The sequence below is a fragment of the Lycium ferocissimum genome, chromosome 3 (genome assembly GCF_029784015.1).
Source record: "Lycium ferocissimum isolate CSIRO_LF1 chromosome 3, AGI_CSIRO_Lferr_CH_V1, whole genome shotgun sequence".
In the NCBI taxonomy this organism is placed as follows: domain Eukaryota; kingdom Viridiplantae; phylum Streptophyta; class Magnoliopsida; order Solanales; family Solanaceae; genus Lycium; species Lycium ferocissimum.
Genome location: NC_081344.1, coordinates 5,702,485 through 5,727,592, shown reverse-complemented (window position 1 = coordinate 5,727,592; position 25,108 = coordinate 5,702,485). Strand labels below are relative to the sequence as shown.

General features: G+C 32.1%; 2 protein-coding genes across 6 annotated transcripts; one reads left to right on the top strand and one right to left on the bottom strand.

The window, feature by feature from the left end:
* The first annotated feature begins 157 nt into the window (after nucleotides 1-157).
* On the top strand, nucleotides 158-4,594 carry LOC132049438 (uncharacterized). 2 transcript variants are annotated; one of them, XM_059440240.1, is made up of 5 exons: nucleotides 158-305; nucleotides 484-528; nucleotides 1,660-1,820; nucleotides 1,922-2,084; nucleotides 4,159-4,594. In XM_059440240.1, the coding sequence occupies exons 3-5, from the start codon at nucleotides 1,683-1,685 to the stop codon at nucleotides 4,356-4,358; spliced, it is 501 nt and encodes a 166-aa protein (XP_059296223.1). In that variant the 5' UTR covers nucleotides 158-305; nucleotides 484-528; nucleotides 1,660-1,682; the 3' UTR covers nucleotides 4,359-4,594. The 2 variants fall into 2 exon arrangements, with proteins under 2 accessions (XP_059296223.1, XP_059296222.1); XM_059440239.1 differs by lacking the exon at nucleotides 158-305 and having other exon boundaries at nucleotides 331-528.
* Nucleotides 4,595-5,504: 910 nt separating this feature from the next.
* Nucleotides 5,505-11,735, bottom strand: LOC132049436 (B3 domain-containing protein At2g36080-like). 4 transcript variants are annotated; one of them, XR_009413084.1, is made up of 5 exons: nucleotides 11,080-11,724; nucleotides 9,914-10,185; nucleotides 7,305-7,356; nucleotides 7,147-7,270; nucleotides 5,505-6,038 (listed from the first exon to the last, which is right to left on the bottom strand). XR_009413084.1 is itself a non-coding variant. In XM_059440238.1 (3 exons), the coding sequence occupies exons 1-3, from the start codon at nucleotides 11,663-11,665 to the stop codon at nucleotides 5,988-5,990; spliced, it is 909 nt and encodes a 302-aa protein (XP_059296221.1). In that variant the 5' UTR covers nucleotides 11,666-11,715; the 3' UTR covers nucleotides 5,505-5,987. The 4 variants fall into 4 exon arrangements, 1 of the variants encoding a protein (XP_059296221.1); XR_009413085.1 differs by having other exon boundaries at nucleotides 7,147-7,356; nucleotides 11,113-11,735; XR_009413083.1 differs by having other exon boundaries at nucleotides 7,147-7,356.
* Nucleotides 11,736-25,108: the final 13,373 nt, after the last annotated feature.

Genomic DNA, 25,108 nt, shown 5'->3' with positions numbered 1-25,108 from the left:
TTATTACATCCTTGAACTTCAAAGATTTAAAGACCAAACCAATAACTAAAAACAAATATCAAGTAGTATTTGGTACTCTAGATATTGTTGCGTTAGTCTTGATTTTGAAGGAAAGGGTAGGGCTCAGGTCAATCATTTGTGAGGTAAAATTCACAAATAATCAATTTTTAGTTTTAGTAATTGAAAAATTGTCAATGTTTCAAATATAACATATTAGGAGAGAATTATTTTCAAAGACGACACTGCCAAGTTGGTAATTGTGCTCCTATTTATTTGCACATTTATCAATTACTCACAATTAAATGGTATGCATACTCACCTTAATTTTTACTTAAAAGTTAAATTACTTAATTTGATGTAAAATCAAACACTGATAAATATTGCTACTATCAAATATTTAACATGGCAATAAAAATACTCAATTCTAGATTTCTATAGTTTACATTTTTTCATTATATTTGTCACTGTTGGCTGGTTCACCAGATTTGAAGGAACGAAGGTCTCCTTTGTTGAGCTGCTTCACTGCTGGTGAGTTTATCTCACGCATTCTGTTCGTCACTTCCATTTAATTCCAATGACTATGCACGTAGGTGATTTGATTTATTGTACTAGATTTTATTTCATGTCGACAAGGTGTTTGATAATTTGCCTGAAAGAGAATCTCACAGAATAATAAAAACCGGATATGAACTAAGAAAGAAGGGAAGACCTGTTTAATCTTGTGGTCTTAAACGAAAACATACGTAGAATCCCTTTAATCTTGGTCTTAAATGCATGTGTGGAAAGTTGGAATTAAAAATTTGTCAAAAAAGGAAAGAGACATTTGTTTTTAAACTAACTAAAAAGGAAAGTAAGACAAATGGATTGAAACGGAGGGGGTAGTATTTTTTAGGATTGAAGTGTTACAAGCAGAAGCAGTTGTCTCTTGTGCTGATTGGAGGTATTTTTGCTCAATGTAAACATGGATTGAACTAGCAAAGTGGCTATCTTTTTGTAGTTCCATATGCAATCTGTTTTAACAAAAGTATGTGTGCGCACAGGCAAACATGTAATGATTGTTTTCATTAATATCTATCTATTAATAAGTCTCATAAATGACTTTAAGGATGTAAGAACTGATATTCGCGATGAACATAAGGACACTTTAATCAAGGGGACATTTTGATCGATCATGATATTTGCTATAAGTCAAGTGGCATAGATCCGATCCTTCAATGACAGTTAAAACGAGTTTCTATGTGTCGCGCCTTTCTTCAGTTATATGTTTTATGGACAGTAACTAATTCTTGGGGTTAGAGAGAGGACCAGTTATCTAAAGACCTTTTATTTCTCACGTTCTATCCCGTGAACGGTTATTTGACCTTTATAACAGAAAAGAATTCCTCTATTTTTCCTATTTTCCTTGTTTTCCTTGTTTTCTTTTGAGCCGAGGGTCTTTCAGAAACAGCCTCCCTACCTTCCAAGGTGGGGGTAAGGTCTGCGTACACTTTACCCTCCCCAGACCTCACGTTGTGGGATCCAACTGGGTATGTTGTTGTTGCTGTTGTTGTTTCCTATTCAAATAATAATAATTTCTCTAGTTTTGGTATATATAGCATGCTCACGTGCATGTATGTATGTTGTTTGATCATGTACTAACTTGGAGTTTACGCATTACAGGTAAGGGTAATTCAGGACTCACAATGAAGCTGAAGGTAGTTTGGAGGAAAGTATCTGATTATGTTCGATATGATCTGAAAGAGATTGCTTTTCCTTCATCTTTGCCGGACCCTCCTCACTTCAAAAAACGTAGGAAACTAACTTTGAAGGAGCGCTATCTTGTGAGTGTTCATTATTTTCTTTCTGGTAAAATCTTTTGGTGATGAATTATGAAGATGCATTTATCAGTAATTGCCATCTGTTCTTGGTAATATTGATTCAGGTGCTTAAGGAAGCGTCTAGGCTTTATGCTGCAAGCTGGGTGAGGGACATTGGTCCTGAACTTCGGCCCAATGAACACAAAAAGAAGCGTGAGATTGAAGGCGGGTTGGATGAAGAAAATGGTAACAGAAAGGAGAAGGAACCCTCAACATTAGAGGATCTAGGTAAAATACCTTGCCAGTTGTCTTTCATACACGATTGCTATTCTTTCTTTTTGTACATGGAAACTTTACCAGAGATATGCTGGATCAATAGAGGTACTTTATGACTCAACATGTAGTAAAAGATATGTCCCTATCCACATTACAGGACATCTGTCCTACTTCTTTTTCTTGTATGAATGGTGGGAGTCAGTGTTCTTAAAAGAAAAAAGTGCAAAAAAGCGACAAGGTCTATAGGGCTCGAAGGGAGAAGTGAGAAGTGAAGCACACAATTGTTATTTGTGATTATAGTTATATTTTCTTGCATTACATATATGATTTTAATTTGTTTGTCATTTCACCTTTCTTTTACTGAGCACTTTTAATTGCGTGTTACACTTAAAGCCATTAACTGTCACTTGATACTTGTCTTTTCGCCAATGGCAATACTGCGTTAGCTTCTGATGCCTCTGTCTTATTAGATCTAGAAAAGGTTATCATCCATTTACGAAAGAGATTAAGAAAGTTAATCGTCAGTAGAAATGGCCTATCCTGTGACGAGTCTCCTGAAAAATTAGCTTTCGCCATTTTGGCTTTTTTGGGATGAAGTCTTTCTTAGTGTTTGCATTGAATTATCTTGGTTCAGGCTCATAATTGTAGCTATCTCTAAGATACAAGGATTATATTAAGCTTTTGGATAATTTCATCATACAAGGGGAAAGGAAGTTCAAAGGAGATCTCTTGTCATACTTTTTGATACTCTGATGACCTTTCGATTTCAAAACTCTCTATATTTGAATTTATGCAGCTAATTGAATTGTCATTGTTTGACACATATTGATAAGTATTTGTAAAATGGATGATTATATGGGGCTTTTGATTAATTAGATCCAGAGGAAAGTAACTAGGACATCTCTTGCATACGCTGTGATACTCTATGACCTCTAGATGTTCAAACACCTGATGGTTGACTTGATGCAATCAAAATTTTCTCACGTTTAGACAATTATTTTAAACTCCATTTAGTTCTGTCAATAGCCATGTTAATCACTAATTAATTTGCTTCATTTTCTGTTTGATTACCTGTTTCCATATCAAATAATGGTTTTCCTAATTCAACTTAGTAATAGTAGGGTAGTTGCACTGTAACATGAATACATGATTAATCTAATTTCTATTAAAACATCTATTTTGTTAATTATTTATGCCATTTCGTACTACTTTTTCATCCATCCATCTTAAAATCTCAATTAGCCGTGTTTATTTTATGGCAAGTGATGTCTTTACTGTTTGACATTCTCTACTTTTTAGGCCATAAGCTGCATGGCTGCTTCTGTTAAGCTCTTATATATTTTTTCTTCTTTATTTCACACGACTTAAAAGTTAAAACTTTGAGCCACTTATTCAGATTCACGTCAACAAAATTTCCAATGTCATCATTTGTCCTGTATATTGATTTCAGTACTGAATTTCTACTAGGCACCTTGTTTTCTTGCCCCTCCACATAGTCTTCTTGAATGGAATAATGAGTGGGTGTGTGAGCATTCATAAATAAGTGCATTCCATTTTGATCGTGTTAATTTTTAGTTTTTGAAAGTCAGAACGAGTTAAGATTATGTTCTCCACAAATAACAGATAATCATAGCTTGTATGTTCCCAACGATTTCTTCCTACAAAAATTCTAGCCACGAACCCTTAAAGCTGAAAGCTTAAGTGACTTTGAGGATATATTCCTGGATTAACTTGAAAGTTTTTTTTTTCCCTTTTAAAATTTCCTCAGTATTTAGGTGTCAACAATCACGTAGCCTCTTGAGAACTTAGTCATGAGATCAATTTTGCTGCTACGATTCTGTTATAACATGCTCCAAGAAGCTGGATATCTTAGTTTCACGAAAATTCTGCAATGATTTATGCTGAAAATCAACATTTACTTCTATGTTTTATCCATTTAAAATTTCTCTTAACCATATAAGCATTGCACAACATTTACACTTATCACACTGTATATTTCGTGTAGTCTCTTTAATTAGTAGATAAATCCTTTCAGTCGTATTGAAATCGTTTCTAAATTAAGTTACCAAACTGTTGTGCACCCCAGCTGTGGCTGCAAGAGGTGGCATGGAGACACTACGACCAGCACTGCAACGAGTTTACATGACAAGAGCTTCCGCATATACAGATGCACTTAAAAGTTTCATACAAGGATATCAAGAAGGCATCCAACAAATCATGGAGAAAAAGACAGACTCAAAACCATCCGAAGGCGCTGATGCATCGAACTCCAAAGGACCAACTTGAGTTTTAATGGACAATTTGTGAGTTCATCTTTTGCAATACCAGCTGCAAGAACTTGTACGATGTCCTCCCTTATTTCTGTCGAGACAATCATGTTAATGAGTATCTCCATTTCTCATTTTTGTACATAACTAGAATGGCGGTGATGTAAGGGATGATATTTACATGAACAATACTCGGGTACTACCAGTTTTTGAGCACTGCTTTATTTTGCTGTATTTATTTTACTGTTGTTTGAAGTTGGTTTGGCAATGTTCTCCTTTTGGCTCACGCCTGAAATTTCCTTAGATATTTTTTAGTGGCTATGCATAGATGCATTGCTGATTCTAACAGTCTTGTTGATGTAATTAGTGACGGAGCCAGGATTTTTCACTAGGGTGTTCAAAAATATAAAAGAGTAAGAAATGAAGAAGCTAAGGAAGTTCAACATCTACTATTTATACATAAAAAAATAATTTTAACATTATGTATACATGATAATTTTTCGTTGAAGGAAATTCGGGTGAATACCTGACCATCACTTGGCTCCACCCCTGGATATAATAGGTTCAAACTATATTAAATTAGAATGTAGTAGTAGTCTTGTTAAGAACGTATCTTGACATTTTTTACTTTGACCGACTTCTTGAGAAATGAACTTGAGAGCTCTCACAGGTTAGATCGACAAATCTTTCCAACTGTTCTTTTTCATATGAATCATCAAAACATATGTAGTTGTACACTGAACACACTGTTGAACAAAAGGAATTCTTCCATCGAATTAGACTAAAAATGTGAAGCAAAAGCTGTTCAAACTGTTACTTGCCTCGAATAGATGGCAAATAGCACTCCTAAGACACTACCTTCTTTTGGTATGCAAACAAAATTATCCCAAAATTATAATTCTGAGACTAATTTATCCCGTCTGAAAGGTAGGATAAAATTTCAAGGTTAATGGGATAAGGTGGATATACATCATTAAGTTTGAGCTTCATTTTATACTCTATTTGGTAGAAGGTACAAACTAATCTCAAAATAAATTTATACTTTCTATCAAATATAGTACAAAATTAATTCCAAAATTAGTCTTTGAAATATCTCACCTTACACCGTGTACTAAACGATCCCATTGGTACAGACACTATTATCTTATCCAAAATCGACACAAACTGAACCATGAACGCTTGTAATCTCCATTATATTTCCTCTTGGTTCCTATACTTCTTGTTAAGGATGTCATCCTGCATTTATTTATAAATTCTTGCAAACAAACAATAATTACGTTTCAGTATCAAACAAGTTGGGTCGGCAAGATTTTTGTATACAAACGGCCCATATTATTCCATTTGGGCCTTTGTTTACGTCAATCTATACTTGGATGGCCCACCTCTGCTCCACTGTTCAGCTCCTCACACCTCAAAACACTCTCACGTTTCTTTCAAAGTTGCAATTTTTATTTTTATTTTCATTTGCTTTCCCCTGGACTTGGAGTTGTTGAAGTTGACGTACATCACCTTTCTGGGAGAAGCAGGTGGCCAGAAAATCTGGGATTTTTCCCTTTTTAGTTTTCTTTTTTCTTTTAATTGCTTGTTTTTGATATTCCATTTTCCAAGTGGCCCATAATAGTGAATCCTTATGTCACATCCACAGATCTTATCCCTGGTGATATCTCATCTGGTTGACATTTCTCGAGTAATCCATATCCTGTTACAACGACCATACAGTATAATTATTAGCAATATCATAAAATTAAAGAAAAGGTTCGATAGAAGTACTAATAATTGTAGTGTGTGCATATGACCATCCCTGTCTGGACCACCGGTTATTTGGTGACACAGATAGCTAAGTATTCAATACACCATGAAAGTTTCAAACGAACTTTATTGCAACCTCAATAGTATTTTGCTTCATGTTAAAGGCTTGGAAAACGTGATGCACTTGACTTTACCCACGCATCATTAAATTGTATGCAAAGGATGCTTATCTGAAGCAATACGTGTGGTCATCGGAGGAGCCAGGGTACCGAAAGGGGATTCGTAGAAAATTATACTCCCTCCGTCCCAAAAAAATTATCTTCTACTACCTCCGTCCCAAAAAGATTATCTTCTTTTAACTTGACACAAAATTTAAGAAATAAAGAAAGGCTTTTGAAATGTATGATCCAAAATAAGTCTTAAATATTTATGTGGTTGTAAATCATCTCATAAGGTTAAATTGTTTCTAAATATAAAAAGAGGACATTCTTTTTAGGACAGACTAAAAAGGAAAGGAGGACAATCTTTTTGGAACAGATGGAGTATCATATATTAAAACTTTTATTTATATATTAGGGCTTAAAATTTTGACTCCGTCATTACTTGTGATATTGCTTCTAAAACAACAGCAGTCCTTGGACATCTTAATCCTACTCTGGTTATTTTTAAGTCAAAATGAACTAAAATGACCCAATCAAGTCTTTCTTTAATTGTGGGGAAATTGGCCAATTTCAAAAACCAGAAGTGTTACCTAGGCATGAAAAGAACATGACCTACTAGAAAAAGGTTCTACGAATTATCTTGCAAAAGGTTGTATGATGTCACTTCCCAAGCTTAAAATAATACTCCCTCAATTTTATTTCATGTGAACCTATTTAGCTAAATATGAGATTTAAAACAAACAAGTAAAATTTTAGAATAAAATATATAATCAAGCATAAAATGAAAAATATAAAAAGTTGAAATTTTTCTAAAGTATAAAAAAAATTAAAAAAAAAATTCAGAACATGACTTGTGACTTGTAAAAACTAAAAAGTAGTGTCACAGGAGGGGAGTACAACATAAGTCTTTGATATGCCAGCTTGCAGAGTTTGATTTGGTTACCAAATAGAAGTCTGACTCTGGGAGTGAGCAGCAAAGTTGACTATATTGCTCCCCCTTTTTTTTTTTTTTTTTGTTCTCCTAAAGTTGCCTCGCCAAAGCTACTCATTTTAACACAATATCTTTTGGTTCATTGAAGTTTGCTTCAAGTTTTTGGAAGTTGCCTGCTATGGTAAGTCGGGACCACGAACCAAATAATAACACACAATTTAAAGATATGTCCACACTCTTAGCAATCATTTTATTGATGTATTCCCTAGGTATTCTCCTTTTACACGACTCCACATGCGGAAAACACAATCAATACATTTTTAAAAAAAATTAACAACGGATAAATTCTATATTAAATAGCCGAGTTCACTATTAATCTTATTTAGCAACGGATTAGATATAAATTATTGAGTTTAGCAACAAAATGACTAATTTTTAGTTTTCTGTAGAGCAGGTAGATAGATAGAACGGAAAAGGGTCAAGTATACCCCTGTACTATCGAGAAAAGGGTTAAATATCTTCGCTATTTATCTTTGGTCCAAATATCGCTTTAGTTATCTTTGGATTTAAATATACCCTTCCATTATATTTTGGTCCAAATATACCCTCCTCCGTTAAAATTGTCAAGGTGGACATTAAATGTGACGTGACACTGACAACTCGGTGAGGTGGACACCACATGTCATGCCACCTCACCACCTCACCACCCCAACCCATTTCCACGGTATCGAAATCCTGAAATGAAATTCACCGGTTCCATTACAAAATTTTTAGATCCTTTTTATGAATTATTTTGTCAACAATCACAGTTTAACATCGTTTTTTTAATACACACCCATATGTGTTTGTATCTATCTGTGTACACACAGAATTACGTATTTTCACACATTAGATTCAGTGTAGAAAGTGCTTCTATAGCCTCAATTAGTTTGATCTCTTCTTCAATACGCTTTTCCCCTATTTTGTTATCATCTCCGTTCAACTTCACTGCAACAAAGTCAGCTACCCAAATCACTAATTTGAAATGGTAAAGCATTTACGTATACTCTAAACCCTAGCTTATATCAATTTGCATACATCGATCTATGTTTTATGCGAATCCAATTTTCACAGTATTGAAATCCTGAATCAATTTTACAGTTTTTTCAACCACAAAAGGAAACAAAAACTGAAAGAAGTAAACGAATGAATCTTTTGCGTCACTTTCCAACGCGGTAGGAAGTCTTGTATATTACAACCCCGTTGGAGTATAATTTTTAAGAAATAATTTCGAATATGAACAATTTAAAAATTGTATATTTGATTTGCACGGTCTCTTTCGAGCGGTGAGGTGGCATGCCATGTGGTGTCCACCTCACCAAGTTGTCAGTGCCACGTCACATTTCATGTCCACTTTGGACAATTTTAACGGAGGAGGGATATATTTGGACCAAAATATAATAGAAGGATATATTTGAACCCAAAGTATAACGGAAAGGATATATTTGGACCCAAAATATAACGAAGGGTATATTTAACCCTTTTCTGATAGTACAGGGGTATATTTGACCCTTTTCCGTAGATAGAAAGAAGACTTGGAAAGGGCAAGCAAAGGTAGAGAAGCTTAGGGAGAAGAAAAGAAAATTTTGTTTTCATTTTTACTATAAGGAAAAAATTAGAGGAAAGGCTAGATTATTATTATTAGACCCCACAAGAGAAAGAGAGAAGAGAATATCTCACATTAATCCAAAACAGGGAGATTATAAAATTCTCAAGGGCTGCTTGGAGTCCTCTAGAACACACATTACTATTAATTCATCTTTTTTTTTTTCTTTTTTTTTTTTTTTTGGGAAACATAGTTTTGAGAGTGACAATATTAATATTATATTTTTGTATAATGACAGTGTTCTTGTTAATTTACACACATCTCAACTAGTTTCATGAAATATCTGCTACCTTTCACCAAAATTGATACCAAATAATTCTATCCTCAAATTTCTAAAACAAAAATTAAAGTTTAAAGTTTAAAGACAGGAGGGTTAAAAGAAAGTACTAGTTAGCTAGTTGGGCAAAGAAAGCTAGCACAAATTCCAAAACAGCTTACATGTGATTTCAAGAAGTAGCAAAATTGATTGCTACTACAAATGAACATTACTTGTTCAACTATACTACTTGGTGGCACTAGTATAATTTTATTTATGTTTCTTGGCCTTTAGTCACGTTGCTAACCTATTTCCAATTTAACTAATACACCCTGTTAGCTAGTTGCATTGTATTTTAAGAATTGAATATTACGTAGGGTGACTGTAGAGTATGTATAGATCTGTTTCACTAAAGGAAACAGGAAAATCAATCTGGGAATTTGGACTGATCAATCACATATTTAACACTATTCTTAATAGTACAAAATTACCTTTCTTTAAAAAAAAAAAAAAACTAATCAAGGGCCCATTTAGATTTAAAAAAAAAAAAAAAAACAAAACAAAAGTAAAAAATCTGTTTGGTTATACATCGCATCAATTTTCACTGGGAAAAAGTTTTTCAACAAAAAAAAAAAAAAAAAAAAATCTCTCACAAAACATCAATATTTTCTCAAATGCATGTCTAAATGCATTGTCAATCTTAGCTTTAAATGTTTTTTCGACTTAATTTCAAATACTATTTTCTTAAAATATCATTCAATTCATGTTCAAGCACCTACTTATTCAAGTAAGAAAAGTTGAAATTTTCATTACTAAAATAAAAAAGGCGTACCATGTCATTGTAGCTGTTATTATTATAGGAAGCAGCTGCAGGAACAACATGAGGATTGGAATAATGGACTTGGTATTGGTAATAGTGTTGGCTAGCTTGACCCTGATACTCATGACTTTGTTGGTGGTGGCTCGATGATGATGAGCCATCTGGGGTCAATGGCTCTGAGCACGACTCATCTACCTCGCACTCTAGGTTCACCCCAAACAACCTTACTTGTCTCCTTGTATTGTTCCCATTTGTTGTAGTTTGGTTGTGCATTACTCCTCTTCCTATATATATTAATCAAGAACCAAATCAATAAAATAAACAAAAAACATAACTTTCCAAATGTTACTGTGCAACAAAATAATGAATTTAAACCTTCGGCAATTAAAAACTGATCAAGTTAGATGGAATAATGTGTATGAAAGGGCAAATGTCATGTTTCAAATAAATTTCTAGGTGAATATTTACCTATATCAAATAGTTTACACTAAATAAATGAGTTTAACCCTAGCACTTTTAAATATTCAAGTGGTTCACATATCACTTAATCAATGATTAAGTAATAATTATGGGTATAAATGACACAAGATACTATATTCATTGGCTTGGTACTGAAACCGAAATTTTAGTAAGCCAAAAAAAAAGTAATTTTACATTTTTACTATATAAATGAGTTACATAGACAACCAAGAAAGAGAAAAAAGTTTATGCATCGGATGTTTATATCAAATGATACAATTTAATCTTATTAATAGTTAAAATTAAAGTGAGGATGCATAATATTTAATCATGATTAAGTTTCAAATCTGTTCACACAATACATATGTCTTGCATTGATTAAACTAATGTAAACTCTCAAGTGTAAATAATTTATTTTTTTTTAAAAAAAATAATACCCTATATAATCACACTAACAAACGGAAAACCAAGATACGTGTAGTACTTGTCTGCATGTAGGTACAGTACTAAAAATCGAAAAATGAAGGGAAAAAAAAAGAAAAAAGAAAAGAAGAAGATAAGAGGTTTTTAATCCGAAAAAAAAAAAAAAAAAAAGAGCTGCCTAGTGTGCTAAGTTCCCACTATGTACTGGAGTTCGAAAAAAAAAACCGGACCATACGAGTCTATTGTACACAGTCATAGCAAAATGTATGTGTAGAAGAAGAAATTAAATATAATACCAGCATGAATAAAGCCAGGTTGGTATGAAACACCTGCTGATGGATAAGGATGGGCCCACCCACCACCACCACCCGGCGGAGCAACGGTGGTTGTAGCGGCGGCGTTCCTCCTCCTCCACCCAATAAATTGTCGGTCACCATCTAACCGGTGTCGCTCAAATAAAACAATATCACCAGCATCTAATTTTTTCTCCTTAACATAACGACTCCATCCTTTAGTTAATACATAACTCTGGCTACTATTCCAATATGAATATCTAAATTTCCATAATTTACCCAATTCGTCCTCGAAACTCAGTAATAATCCCTTTTCACCAGAGTCATTAATGGAACCGTTAAGCGGGAAGTATTTTTCCGCGTTTTGTTTAGGGATGACTAATCGGTTGAGCTTCCCTACATCGCTAGGAGTTAATGGTTTCTCGAATAAATGTTCTTTTGGGATTTCAATTTCGTCTAATTGGTTGCTATTATTGTGATTTGGAGATGAGGATTTGCTTGTTGATTCCATGAAATTGTAGTGTTGTTTTGGGCTATACCAGAATAATGGTTCTGTAGGAAGTTGTGAAGAGAAATGGTTGATGGACATGTCTCAAAAGAAGTGAGATAGGGAAAATAGAGAGACCAAATGGGTTTATAAATGACTTTATGCAGTGATGTAACAAACGTGGAAGGAGCAGGTAGGACTGTAGGATGGCTGTATTTTTGAACAGAGGTAGGGGTGTGATTATTGTGTTTGCATTTAAGTATCCGTTTTGCCGTGAAATTTTTTCACCTTTTCCCGAAAAATTTTCTCACTTTATTTGTAAATTTATGTGTGATCGTGAAAATTTTAAATACAATTTGAAGTTATATTTGAAATTTAAAAAATACCTAAAACGCTATTTTTCCTGCAACCAAATATTCCCTGCAAAAATTATACCCGAACACAATTTCACCTTCAACTCCAACTTCAAAATACCAAATAAAGTGAAAAATATTTGATTCATGGTCAAACGCCTACTAACACAAAAGTAGTTCTTAAATAATTTAACCAAACACAAATTATTATTCTTCAAAGCAATTTTTCAAGAAAACCCTTTTGATAAGAAAAATATTTCAAAATCAGCTGATTTCAACAGTTTGGCCAAACAAATCCAAAATATCATTTAATTGGTACCTAAAATAAATGATAACGTATTAAACAAAGTAAAATTCCGCTTATGTGATTAAAAAAGGGGAAAAGGGTCAAATATACTCCACTACTTTAGTTTATTAGCTAATTTTACTCTCCGTTAGCCAAAATAATCAAATTTACCCCTCCCGTTACAAATTGGGGCCAAATATACCCCTACATTTAGCAAAGTTTCAAAAATACCCCTCATTTCTAACATATTTCAACATAAACAAGTCTAGTCATTTGGACGACATGGACGCCACATGGCATTTAACTTATGCTATGTGGTGCCTACGTGGCAATTTTTTTAAAAACAATCTGAAAAATTAATTTTTCTAAAAACAAATTTGTTAAAAGTGGCTTTTATTAAAAATCTGATTTTTTTTTATTTTATAAAACCCGCTTCTTAAAAAAAATATTCTGGAAAATTGGATATTAAAAAATCTGGAATTTTTTTTTTTAAAATTAGTTTTCAGATTTTTTAAAATTAATCCAGATTTTAAAAAAAATAGGACACTTTTAAAAAAAAATACATTAGAGTTTTCCGGATTTAAAAAAAATCATTTTCTAGATTTTTCAACTAAAATATCCAATTTTCGAGAATATATTTTAAAAAAAGGGTTTTATTAAAACAAAAAAGTTTCAGATTTTTAATAAAAGCCATTTTTTTCAGATTGTTTTAAAAAAAAAATTCAGATTGTTTTTTTAAAAATTGTCAGACATCACATAGAATAAGTTAAATGTCATGTGGCGTCCATGTCACCCAATTCCAATGACTAGACTTGCTTATGTGGGAATATGTTAGAAATGGGGGTATGTTTGAAACTTTGCTAACGGTAGGGGTATATTTGGCCCCAACTTGTAACGAGAGGGGTATATTTGATTACTTTGGCTAACGGAGAGCAAAGTTAGCTAATAAACTAAAGTAGAGTGATATATTTGATCCTTTTCCCTAAAAAAAAAAAATGCAATACCCTATCCGTCTATATAATTTAAATTCTTATAACTTTTAGTTATGGAACCCATAGGTATTTGAAGTGCCAAGAAATTAATTTCACAAAGATGAAAATGAGAGATAGAGATTCACGTACAATCGTACGTCTGTTTTAAGGTACTTGTGTGATAAGAAAAATCATTGTATTCAGTGCAATTTACTGTTCGGCAAGTACTAACATACATACACAACACTCTGAAAATTATAGGTTCACTCTTAGATAGCTTCAGACCATTTGATTATGAAAATAGTAAAAAATGGATAGAGTAGATATTTCTTTAAGGTTCTACGTGAACCCAAGTAAGACTAAGGGATCGTTTGGTGTATGGTATAGGCTGGGATATACATACCAAATCTTTGTACAAAATGAAGCATAATCTCAAGAGTGGGATATCTCACCTTATCCCACTAAGGTTGGGATTATTAGGATGGGATAAAATAGTCCCAAAAGGTGGGATAAATTAGTCCCGGGATTATAATCCCGGGACTATTTTGGCTACCTACCAAACGACCACGTGCTGCTCACTCGTCAAGGTTCATACCGCTTAAGTGATTTGGCCTTCGATGTCTACTTTTCTTCTGTTCTAGTCTTGTCAAAGGCCCTTTTTAAAACAATTTTGATGCGAGAAATGAGCTATTTAAAACAGTCACTTTGTAAAACTCTTGTGCTTTGCTGAAAACTGATTTGTCATGAAAAAAAAAAAGTAAGACTAAGGTTAGTGATTTCGAACTGTACACGTTTTCTGATAGCATTGTTGGATTCATCTCATGAACATGAGATTTAAGAAATATATATAAGAGATTCTTTTAGCAGCAGTGGTAGGGCGAAGCTAAGGGTGCACGGCATTCATCAAACCCTCATAAAAATTTACATTATTTGAGGTTACCGTTATCATTTTGTATATATAGTAAATATTGAATCTCATTAACTTATTCGTACGTTATTTCTCATATTTTGAATTTCTTAATAAAAATTCTGATTTTATCACTGAAAATACGAGTAATAGTAGAAATAGAGGGATAGAGACTAGACAATTGTATAGTTCTTTCACAAGGAAACCCTGACCAGGTTTACGTTTGCTGTCTTGTGCGTATGATCAGCCCGCTGACACTGCACCAAATCCTACTACATCCAACGGCAGGGCAAAGTCAGAAGCAGGGGGGCTCCTGATGTTGTGTCGTGTGCATGTATTTATTTACTCCCTCCGCCCTAAAATAAGTGTCATCTGAGCAAAAATCACGCATATTGAAAAATCATTAAATACAATGAGAATTTTACTAAACTACGCCTATTTAATAGATGTTTGTTGAGAATTGATCAATATTAAATAGGACTACTATTATAATGCTAAGGGCATAGTTGGAAACACTTGTCAATTTTTGTCTTAAATTCCTAAGATGACGCTTATTTTGGGATAATTCCTTTTTGCTAAAATGACACTTATTCTGGGACAAAGGGTATTTTTTAGTTTTTCTTATAAAAAAAACTGCGTACATCGGGCGAGAGGAGGGGGACGGGAATAGGGAATACATCGCACTGATTAAATTTGAACCCTTCACTTAATTGCGGGAGATAGAAAACTCATCAAGTGAACTAACACTTAACCCCCATGTGTTGTTTGTTTAACTGTTTATTTATTTTATTTTCATTACTAGATTAATGGACGATAGCTTGGCCCCTGCCTTTTAGTCTGACTCGTGGCTAAATGAAAATAAAGTAATACTGTAAAAGATTTACTCAAGTGAATAAAACTTACTTGGGCAGGTAGATTCCAAAATGCCTCTTTTCTTGGTAAGAGACCAATTAGCAAACAAAATTAGGAGAACTTCAAGAAAGATGATGCTGTCATATATGTTTGGTATAAATAATCATAAAGACGATTCAAATTTACACGCGTTGATCGTAAAGCAAAAACTTGTACTACTATAGTTTCCCACTAGATCTACTTATAAAAAACAATTTTTCTATTTCCCTGCAGAAATATAGTAATAGTATATTTACTCAACAATTTCCAAAGTTGGATAAAGAAATTGCCTAAAAGAAACATGTAAAAGGGTTTAAAAAAAAAGAAAAAAAGAAAAAAGGGTTCCTCCAAATTTTATCTATTGGATGAAAAATTCGAATACTGGTGGGTAAATTTTGTCACGTGTATGACAGCAACATCATTGACATTTGGCCATTACCTATTTCTATAATTAATATGATGATGATGATAGGGTGAGGAAGGTAACAAAAAGAGAAAAAAAAATTAAAGAGAAAAATCCCTAGATCTACTTCACTTTCCAATAAGTACAAGGAAATAAATAATGAGATAAGATTTGTCCAATGGGAACAAATAAGTTGGCTGCATTTTCCTCTTTGCCTTGGTGTTTCAATTCCCTCCACTTGTTTCTATTTGTCATATTATCATCCCACTCATTTGCAAATAATCTTGTTTATATTTTTGGGAATATTTTGTGCAAGAGGAATTTAAGTTTATGAAATTTCGATATGAAGAATAGTACAAGGTTAATACACATCTTGCTGCATTTTGATGTTCCTTAATGCATTTTGTATAGAAGAAGAGATTCTACTCTTCCTGTATCATATTTTTGTAAGCGTATTTGAAATCCTACCGTTTCCTTAGTATGGGAGTTGTCCATAGAAGGTAGGTGCAGGGAAGTTGCTATCCTTTGCATTGGGCTTTAATGAAATAGAATAAAAGAGCCACTCGTTTAGAGTGGTTGATTGATTAATTAAAAAAAAAAAAAAAAAACAAACAAACAAACAGCTTGCTTGAGATTGAAGCATGACGACCTAAACAATCAACTTCGACTTGCTTATAATTAAGGTATAATTATTATGTTGTACCATGTCAAACATTGCCAACGTGTATAATTTGTCGTCTACGGAATATTACATGTTTTGAATAATCCTTCTTTTGCAAGAATTATGTTCTTTCAGACTCTTTAAAAATATTGATGCATTTGTGTTGGATCTCCATAAATTCACTATTTTTTAAATATCCCAAACGCACCTATTGCATTTTAATTTATAAAGTCCAAGCAACATAAGTCACAAATGAACAAATGCACACTCTTTAGTTTAGAACATAATTAAATTTTTGTTCCTGTTTTAAGAATTTTCCCATTATAATTTGCGTGTGCGTGTTTGAGACAAATCCCACCTCAATTTCCAGGTAGGTTCAGAATCTCAACCTTTTCTGCCCTTCAAAAGGTTAGTCAAGTTGTTTTCTAAAGTGCATGTTGGGAACAGACACAAATATATATAATTGAGGTTATTGGGACTTTGTTTCATATCTTTACATACATTCATGTCAATTATTAAAAATAAAATTTATATATATCTCACATGCTTCGTGCACTTCGTTTCAACTCTCTATTTGATTTACAGAATAAAGTCAGAAACCACCTTCTTTCATCTATGGCTCCAATTCACGAGCAATCTACAAAAAATTCGCGACCATATATTAAATTAATAGTGCTATTATCGTAATAGAATCTAAATGGAACTTTTGAGCGACCAAATAATTAAAATATCCATGTATTTATTGTATTTGTTGATGTTGTTTGGTTGTGGAACAGGTTTGTCATTTATAAATTTTAATGATTGGTAAGAAATCTACATACGTACTACCATGTTATTCGTTGAGGATGTTTATGTTTAAAAAAGAGTTTAACTAATTAATAATTAAGTACTGTCTAAATACCAAAGGAACATGACAACCTCAATCGATGAGTAGCAAAACTGATTCGGTAAGGAAAGGGTTAATTTCAGGGAAGAATAATTAACTCTAGTTTTATTGTATCAAAGTCATTAAATTACTTTTTCTGATGAAAAGTTTACTCAACTTCACATAAGTAAAACTAAAGTTACTAGTAGTCACTTAACTTTGTTTATATATCATAGGAAATATCTCATTTATTTTCGCCTAAAGACATTATGTGATAGTGATACTTAGGTAAAGTTAAAGTTAAACAACTTTTTAGATATAAAAATAGTTTTAGTGACTTCTGCGATATTTAGATAAATCAAGTGAATTTTTCTTTACAAAAGGTAATTTAGTCACTTTTGTATGATAAAATTAAAGTTAAGTGATCATCCCTAGTATTAACCCCAAGAAAAATACAATGAAATGCTTACATATCTGGATTCTCCAATTTCCAAGTCAAAATCTATCTGGTGTGTGTATACAGACCAATCTGTGACACTCCCTTACTGAAATCCACACAAAATGGAGTATTTAATTTCTGAGTTCTGACATTATTTTATCTAAGAATTTAAACCAATTGTAACGACAATATATTAGGATAATCTTTTGTTGCTTGTTTCTTATTTGTTATTATTATCAGAGATAACAATAAAAAAAAGAATATTTTTAAGCGGTGGGGAATTTATAAACGTCGCCGAGTAGGTGAAACAATAATGACCAAGGTTCCCTAAGCTGATTTGTATGCATTATTACTACTAATATATAAGCGGCTAAGAGAGCTTAGGGTCAGCCTGTAAAGTTACCAATACATCCTTTTGCTGATCTAAATTTACTTTAATCAAACGAATCCTACCTTTTGTAATATGAGCTCATTAAGGTATATTTGTAGTTGTAACGAAATGAAGCAGCTCTATTAGCTGAAAAAATAAATTATTGTAGCTCCTTCACAAATTATTTCTTGTGTTGACCAAATTGTCCTTCTACTAACCCCTCTGTACGATGGACCTCTTTTGAATTCTCAGCTTCACGCCTGTGCACTGACTGTCCATTACTCCAGTTGCTGCTTTTACAAAGTTAATTACATCTCATCTGGTGTACTCTTTTCTTCGACGTGTATAGGCTAGCTGATCTACTGTGTTTGCATAACTATTATAGCAAACAAAAAAAGACACCTTCACAACGCAAGGAATAAGTGGTTTCTATTCACTCCAAAATAATTAGTAAATCAAGACTACTTATCAGCAGACTATTCATAGTTACTATAGAGTAAAACAGCAGCAATAGTTTATATCACTCACTATTCACAGAAATCTTTGCGTACAGGATTAGAAAGAATATTCATGAACTCCTTTTAAATGCAACTGGAAGAACTTGGATGTTTTAATTTTCTCCTTTGGCCTCTTTATCAACACATTGTTTGGGATTAAAGAAGTTTTAAAAGCTTATTTGATATTATCCAAATTTACATTAAAGTCCTAAAAACATTTCCTATTATTTATGATGAGCACAATAGTAAAAGCCAAATATTTATTCGTATTATAACAGCTATGTTGCGATGTATCAGACAACCCCACTATTATATTTCTACAAACAAAATTGATGTCATTGCTCTGTAGGTGACAAAAATTAAATGAGAAAGAACAATTTATCAAAATTATACATTACATTAAGCAGGAGCTATCAAATTTTTAAAAGTGTCACAAATTTCCATAAAATTCTTTTCCCTAGCAATTTTAAATATAGCAACATATCATGTATGGACGTTTTTCATTCTGATATTTTATTTTGGTATTTTCACTTTTTGTTTGAAAAAACACACATAAAGAATCGGATGTGAAAGAATTTTTGCAATTATATATTTAATGATGTACTAATGCAAATAAACTAAATTTGATTTAATGACTAGATTAAAATATTTAGAATCCGCATCATTAGGTTGGAACTTTAAAGGAATTAATCGAATGAAATATGATACTAGTTCTTTGCGTAATCCATTAATAGAAGTTGAAAAACTCTTAATTCTATCATTAATTTTCACTTTAGCATCAAATTTAAGAAAAAATTACATGCAAACATATTCAATAAAAAACGACAAAAAAGGAAGATAAAGTTGCCCCACTTGAATATTAAAAAGACAACAGTTTCAATTCATGTATTAAAAATGTCGGCATAACTCCATAATTCCGCAACCCAACTCTTACAAAAATCACATTAATATTAACTTGAGTTCCTTGATGATCATAAGGTAAAATTGAGATTAAATTTGTTGCTTATAGCTAAAAAAGTATTAATTAAATTGATATATTTTAATTTCTGTATTTGAAGCTAACTATACCTAGTCATTGCATAAAGGGGAGAATATTGTAATTAAAAATTGTTTTATTATTAGATATCATGAAACAAGAATGATTTAATTCATTGCTTGTTTCAGATATATACTAAGGCAATACAATTAGAAAAAAAAATCTGCCCAAGATTATGTAGACCGAGAACAACGAATGATAATCCAAATTTTGACCCGCATCTTCTGTCATATATTGATGATAAAATAGGAGAAACTTTTGAATAATGAGACCCCTTGAATAATATATAATTACTTTAGCTCATGATGTGGGCAGATAATGTGGCATCTAATCCAAGTATTGTACAATTAATTTTCTAACCATTATTTATGTTATCATACTAATAACATGTACCTCATCGAATTAGAAAACAGGTTGATCAAAGAATTATCATCACTGAAAGCCATAATTAATTTTGTTTTAGCTCATATAATTGGTATGGTACAATTAATATTCTAACCACTATTAACATGTGCTCATCGAATTAGAAGGCAGGTCAAAGAATTATTTCCATCATTGACGGCCATATTTAACTTTGTTTATTAGCTCATAATGTGTGAAGATAATGTAGCATCAGCATTTCACGATTAGTATTCTAAGTACTAGGATTACATACTATTAGCATGTGTCTCATCGAATACTTAAGAAGACAGCTCTAAATTATTTCCATCATTGAAAGCTATGATTTAATCTACTAAATTAATGTTCAGCTACTTTAGGATTAGAATCTAACACTCCTTCATCTCAAATAGTAGAACAGAATTCCACCCTTATTTAAAGAGCTGAACAATAATTAAATTAACATAACAACTATAATTATGGAACTTCTTCTTCATCTGGATTTTTATTAACACAAATCCCGTTTTTGTAAGTTTAATGACAGCGAATTTAATAGTTATTTTTATTTTCTTCCTACATTTTGGTACTTTTTCATTTTATTTATTCAAGTATCAATGGGAACCTTGAGAAAGGACCATTCTATCCAATTTGACACAATCATGAACCGTTATTTTGGACCAATTGAAATTTTAGGTAGGGGTGGGGGAGACGTGACCGTAGGGATGACTATGTATAAAACAATAAAATAATAGTAGTTCGCTTTGGCATTTATTTGTGAAAATTTCAATAATGTACAATCTAGCATATAAAATTATATTTGCGTAGTTATATTTTTAAATTACATCCCGCATAGTCACTTTTCCACAATATACGACATTATACAACCATATACAACTTTATACATCTGGAGTAGACAATGTATCAACCTTGTATAAAAGTGTATAATAATGTATAAGAGGTGTTTATATCCAAGAAAATTCAATTGTACACAAAAATATATAATCTTTTTTTTAATTGTAGTGAGGGTACAAATATACAACTGCTTTTAAATAGGGTACAAATATTTTTGAAGTTAGGTACAAATTGGGCCATTTCGAATAATTTTACAAGCATGGGCTATCGGTAATTATTTTTTCTAAATAATTATAGAGGGTTATTTTCCTTAAATTTAAATGCCATGTCAGTATTTGTAAATATCGAATTTTTGTATCTATAAATAATTTTTAACTGTCTGTAGGTATTTTGCAAATACATAATTTCATGATTAGAAACTTAAGTAAATGTTAAAACATTGATAAGGGTCAAAAACACACCCCAACTATCACTTTTTTTTTTTTAGTTTCATACCTAAACTATCAGAAGGTTGAGAAAACTACCTAAACTATCACTATCTAGTTTGCAAAACACACCTGAACTAAATGTGTGAACTCACTCTCCAAAAGGCAAGTGAAGCTGAAATTTTCTCAAAAAAATTGTCCACATGGCATAAGTAATGCTGTGGAGCACCTACATGGAAATTAAATAATAAATTTTTTTATATAAAAAAAAACTGTATATTTTTTTTTTAAAAACTGCATTATTTTTTAAAAAAATCAGCATTTTTTTTAAATATGGAAAAAAAAATTGTGAAAAAATTTAGAAAATCAGAAGAAGAAAAATGATTTAAAAAATGGAAAAGTTGATTTTTTTTTTAAAAATGTGAAAACTAAATGATCAGTTTTCTTATTTTTTTTCCTTAAAATAACTTTTCCATTTTATAAACTTTTTTTTTCTATAATTTTTGATATATTTTTACAAAAAATATTATTTTTCAGCTTGTTTTTTAAAATAAATAGTTTTTTTTTTTTTATAATTTCCATGTAGGTGTCATTGTGACATTATTTATCCATGTGGAAACACTTGACAACATTTTTATATAAATGGAGAGTGTAGATCACGTATCATTCAAGAATAATTTGAGGGTGTTTTTATGTTAGATAGTGATAGTTTAGGTAGTTTTCAACCTTCTGATAGTTTAGGTATGAAACTAAAAAAAAAAGTGATAGTTGGGATGTGTTTTTGACCCTTATCTCAACATTAATTTGAAGATGTATTTCAATTCAGTACTGATTTTTTTCTCACAAATTGTTAATTTTCATAAATACTTTTTTTCCGGTCAAAAGTCCATTTGCAAATACAACTCGATCAACTTACACGAACTCTTCATTAGATGTGTTTTTTCTTCAATTTCTACTCAAATATTGTTCAGATGCCTGGCTATCTTCAAAAGATTTATATTGTCTTCTAGTTTAATATAATAAAGGATTTTGGATAACAGATTTATGGATATAATAACTTTTTGGATTATGAAAGTATTGTTGCGTCAAGTTTTGCTTGACTACCACTTTCTTGATTTGGCTCGCATGTCTTGGGTATATTAATCTAATCTTGGTAAATTTGATATTTCATTGAGATGCAAGACTTGATGTGCAGGACCACCACTATTAATATACGCAGCTAATACACACTCAAACTGTTGTAAAATACTTTCAAATTTCATTTCAAAATACTTGTTTTTTGTTTAGGAGGTTTTAAATTATATAAACTTTAACCAATATCTTAAGATATATTTTTCACTATATTAATATAAAAATTTGCAGCTTATAGTATATATTGTGTATAGTTTTTGTATATCTAATTTTTAATTCTATTTATTGATTTAATTTATTATAATTTAGCTAGAAAGATTAGTCAAATTAACTCTATAGAAATGAAACAAACCACGGGGGGAGTATAAATTAAACTATTTGTATTTTATATATATCAGTTAAACTTCTTAGAATTGGATTGAGGGCTACCTCGATCGATTGATGAATAACCTTTCACATTGTATGTGAACGGTTCAAATTTCATCAATAGTGTAATATTTCCTTTCACAATTACGAGAGAAGTGATTTTTATTATGACCTTCTTTATTTTCATAGCTCAAACTTAAAATTTTTAATTAAGGACGAAAAAGAAATATAGATGCAAGCAGGGGGCGGACCTACATGAAGCCGAGGGGGTATATTCGAATCCCGTTCGTCGAAAAATTACACTGTGTATATAGGGTTAAATCTTTATTGTATGTGTGTATATTAAATTTTAAACCCCCTTAACACAAACTAAAAACTTAGCTTAGTGATAAAAGGGGTTCAAATTTTCGTAAAGCACGTAGGTTTGAATCTTGCTTGCTGCAATTTCTTTTTTCTTTTAATTTTTTGAACTCTCTTCGCAAAGATTTTGGATCAGCCACTGGGTCACGCAGGTAGTCCCCTCTTTCTTCCTGTTTGGCCTAGCTCGAAATGGTCCCTTTGGTTCACGCCTATTGCACTTCAATAGGAACGTGCATGAAACTCATTTCTTTGTGCGGATTTCCCTTCAAAAGCACTGGTCTTTAATTTTTGTCCCTCAAATTGGTGGTCTTTAATTTTTTTCTTAATTTTCTTTAATTTTTGTGCTTCACAAGGATTACCGGGTTTGCCAATCTCGATAAAAAAAAAAGAAATTTCGCAATAGAGGTTTGGATTTCGCAAGAACTACGTGCGCCATGTATACATTTTGTATTAAAACTTTTTGACGTCTAGCTTTTGTGAATAAGCTAACTTCTTCTGTTCTGGCTTTGATTTTTTTTTTTTTTTAATCGGTGGAATTAAGCTTTTAAATCTCATAATATTAGGAGAAGGACAAAAATTATAGACTACCAATTTGAGGGACCAAAATTAAAGACCACCCCAAAGTAGCACATTCCTGCAAATTGCCCCATGTAACTTGTAAGTCCTCCAAATATTGGGGGCCCACTGAAGGCACCAAACGGGGGCCCACAAGATCATTTAATAGAGCCAGCCTTTTCTACAGGCCCACATTTAATGCGCGTCGAGTATATAATATATTGAGAGAATTACGTGATCTAACACTCATTTTCATCTTTCTTCAATCACTATTTGCCTTGCACGTGTTGAATTGAAAGGTATTGGTTTGTCTAACACTTACGTTATTTAATTTTAAAATAAATAACTCAATTTCATGAACCATCTGAAATACTTATAGAAATTCTTATAAATAGCGAATGTTTAACGGTCTTTGAAACATGATTAAAACCATACTTGCAACGCGTTTTTATGATTTAGTTATACAATGACATGTCCTCATCATCTAACGCTTTTGTGTTATTCCACCTTATGTTTTCCAAAGATATGTCTTGTAAGCACGAAATTTTGATCAAATTTAGTACTTTAAAGAGTAATTAAATGTGCACACATATATGCAATTATATAATGTCTAAATTTTATATAGGGCTGGTTCTTTGAACCAAAGTTTTAAGATATTTGTTGGTTTCTTGATCAAATTTAGTCTTAAAGAGTGATCGTAAATGTGCACACATATATGCAATTATATAATGTCTAAATTTTTTGGGGTGGAGTTCTTTAACCAAAGGTAAATTTTATCATGGTATCGAGTTAGACCTGTCAAATTCGCTTTTGTTTAGGCGAGTTTCGATGTTTATCGTGGTTAAATTATGTCCATGTTTAGTTTGTCAGGTCGTTGACGTGAGGTGAGGGTGTTGAGGAGTGAAAAAGTCCCACATAAGTGATTAATGAGATGGGTAATTTTCTTATATGAACTTGAAAAAAGTCCCATATAAGTGGTTAATGAGATGGGTGTTCTCTTTATATGGACTTGGACAATTCTCCTTTAATAAGCTAGCTTTTGGATTGAGTTTAGCGCAAGATTCACACACCCCAATTCATTGTTTACTCGATTTTAGGCCCCCATATTAAACTGCTCACACTCCTGATGTCCGGCTTGGACATGAGAAGGGTCTATTTAAAAGTTTTTGTTTTCTTCAAAAAAAAAAAAAAAAAAAAAAAAAGTAGAAAATGGTGGTCCTACAAGAGTGGTCCCTATGAAGGCCATGGCTGCTGCAGGGGAGAAATTTAAGTCCATCAAAAGAATGGGATGAGGGTGTTCACAGATAGTAACGTCCCCATCAAAATTGCTATCTTTCTAGGCAACTTCTTAAATTCTTGCAAATTGCATAATATGCGGGGAAAATTAGAGTAATTACTAAGCACAAGGGTCTTCAAGATGTCAAATTACACTTCCACTTTGGACCTTCTCTTTTATCGTTCAAACATTTTGCAGAAATATAGGACTAATCAGTCACCAACCAAAGTGGAATAATAAGCTTTAGAAAATTCAAAAGAAAGAAGAAAACATCAAACCGACCTGTCACGATATTCTTTCTATGCCTAACGTTGAGTGGAAAAAAAGTGAACAAAAGATGACTATTATCTACAAAATATTTCATATATCACTTCGGAGTTCAATCCACATGATACTCTTTTCATTTTGCGTTGTTTCAAAATATTTGACCTCGTTCTTGTCTTTGAAGAAGTGCCAAAACAATCTACGTGCATAAAGATAGAAGTAAGATTTGCGTCTGTTCTATCATTCAATACGGCTTTTG

Coding starts and splice junctions, on each gene's coding strand:
- LOC132049438 (XM_059440240.1), top strand. CDS start 1,683: ATGAAGCTGAAGGTAGTTTGGAGGAAAGTATCTGATTATGTTCGATAT. Junction 1,821..1,921: donor CTTTGAAGGAGCGCTATCTT/GTGAGTGTTCAT, acceptor ATATTGATTCAG/GTGCTTAAGGAAGCGTCTAG. Junction 2,085..4,158: donor CTCAACATTAGAGGATCTAG/GTAAAATACCTT, acceptor TGTGCACCCCAG/CTGTGGCTGCAAGAGGTGGC.
- LOC132049436 (XM_059440238.1), bottom strand. CDS start 11,665: ATGTCCATCAACCATTTCTCTTCACAACTTCCTACAGAACCATTATTC. Junction 10,186..11,079: donor ACCTGGCTTTATTCATGCTG/GTATTATATTTA, acceptor TAATATATATAG/GAAGAGGAGTAATGCACAAC. Junction 6,039..9,913: donor ATAACAGCTACAATGACATG/GTACGCCTTTTT, acceptor TCGTTGTAACAG/GATATGGATTACTCGAGAAA.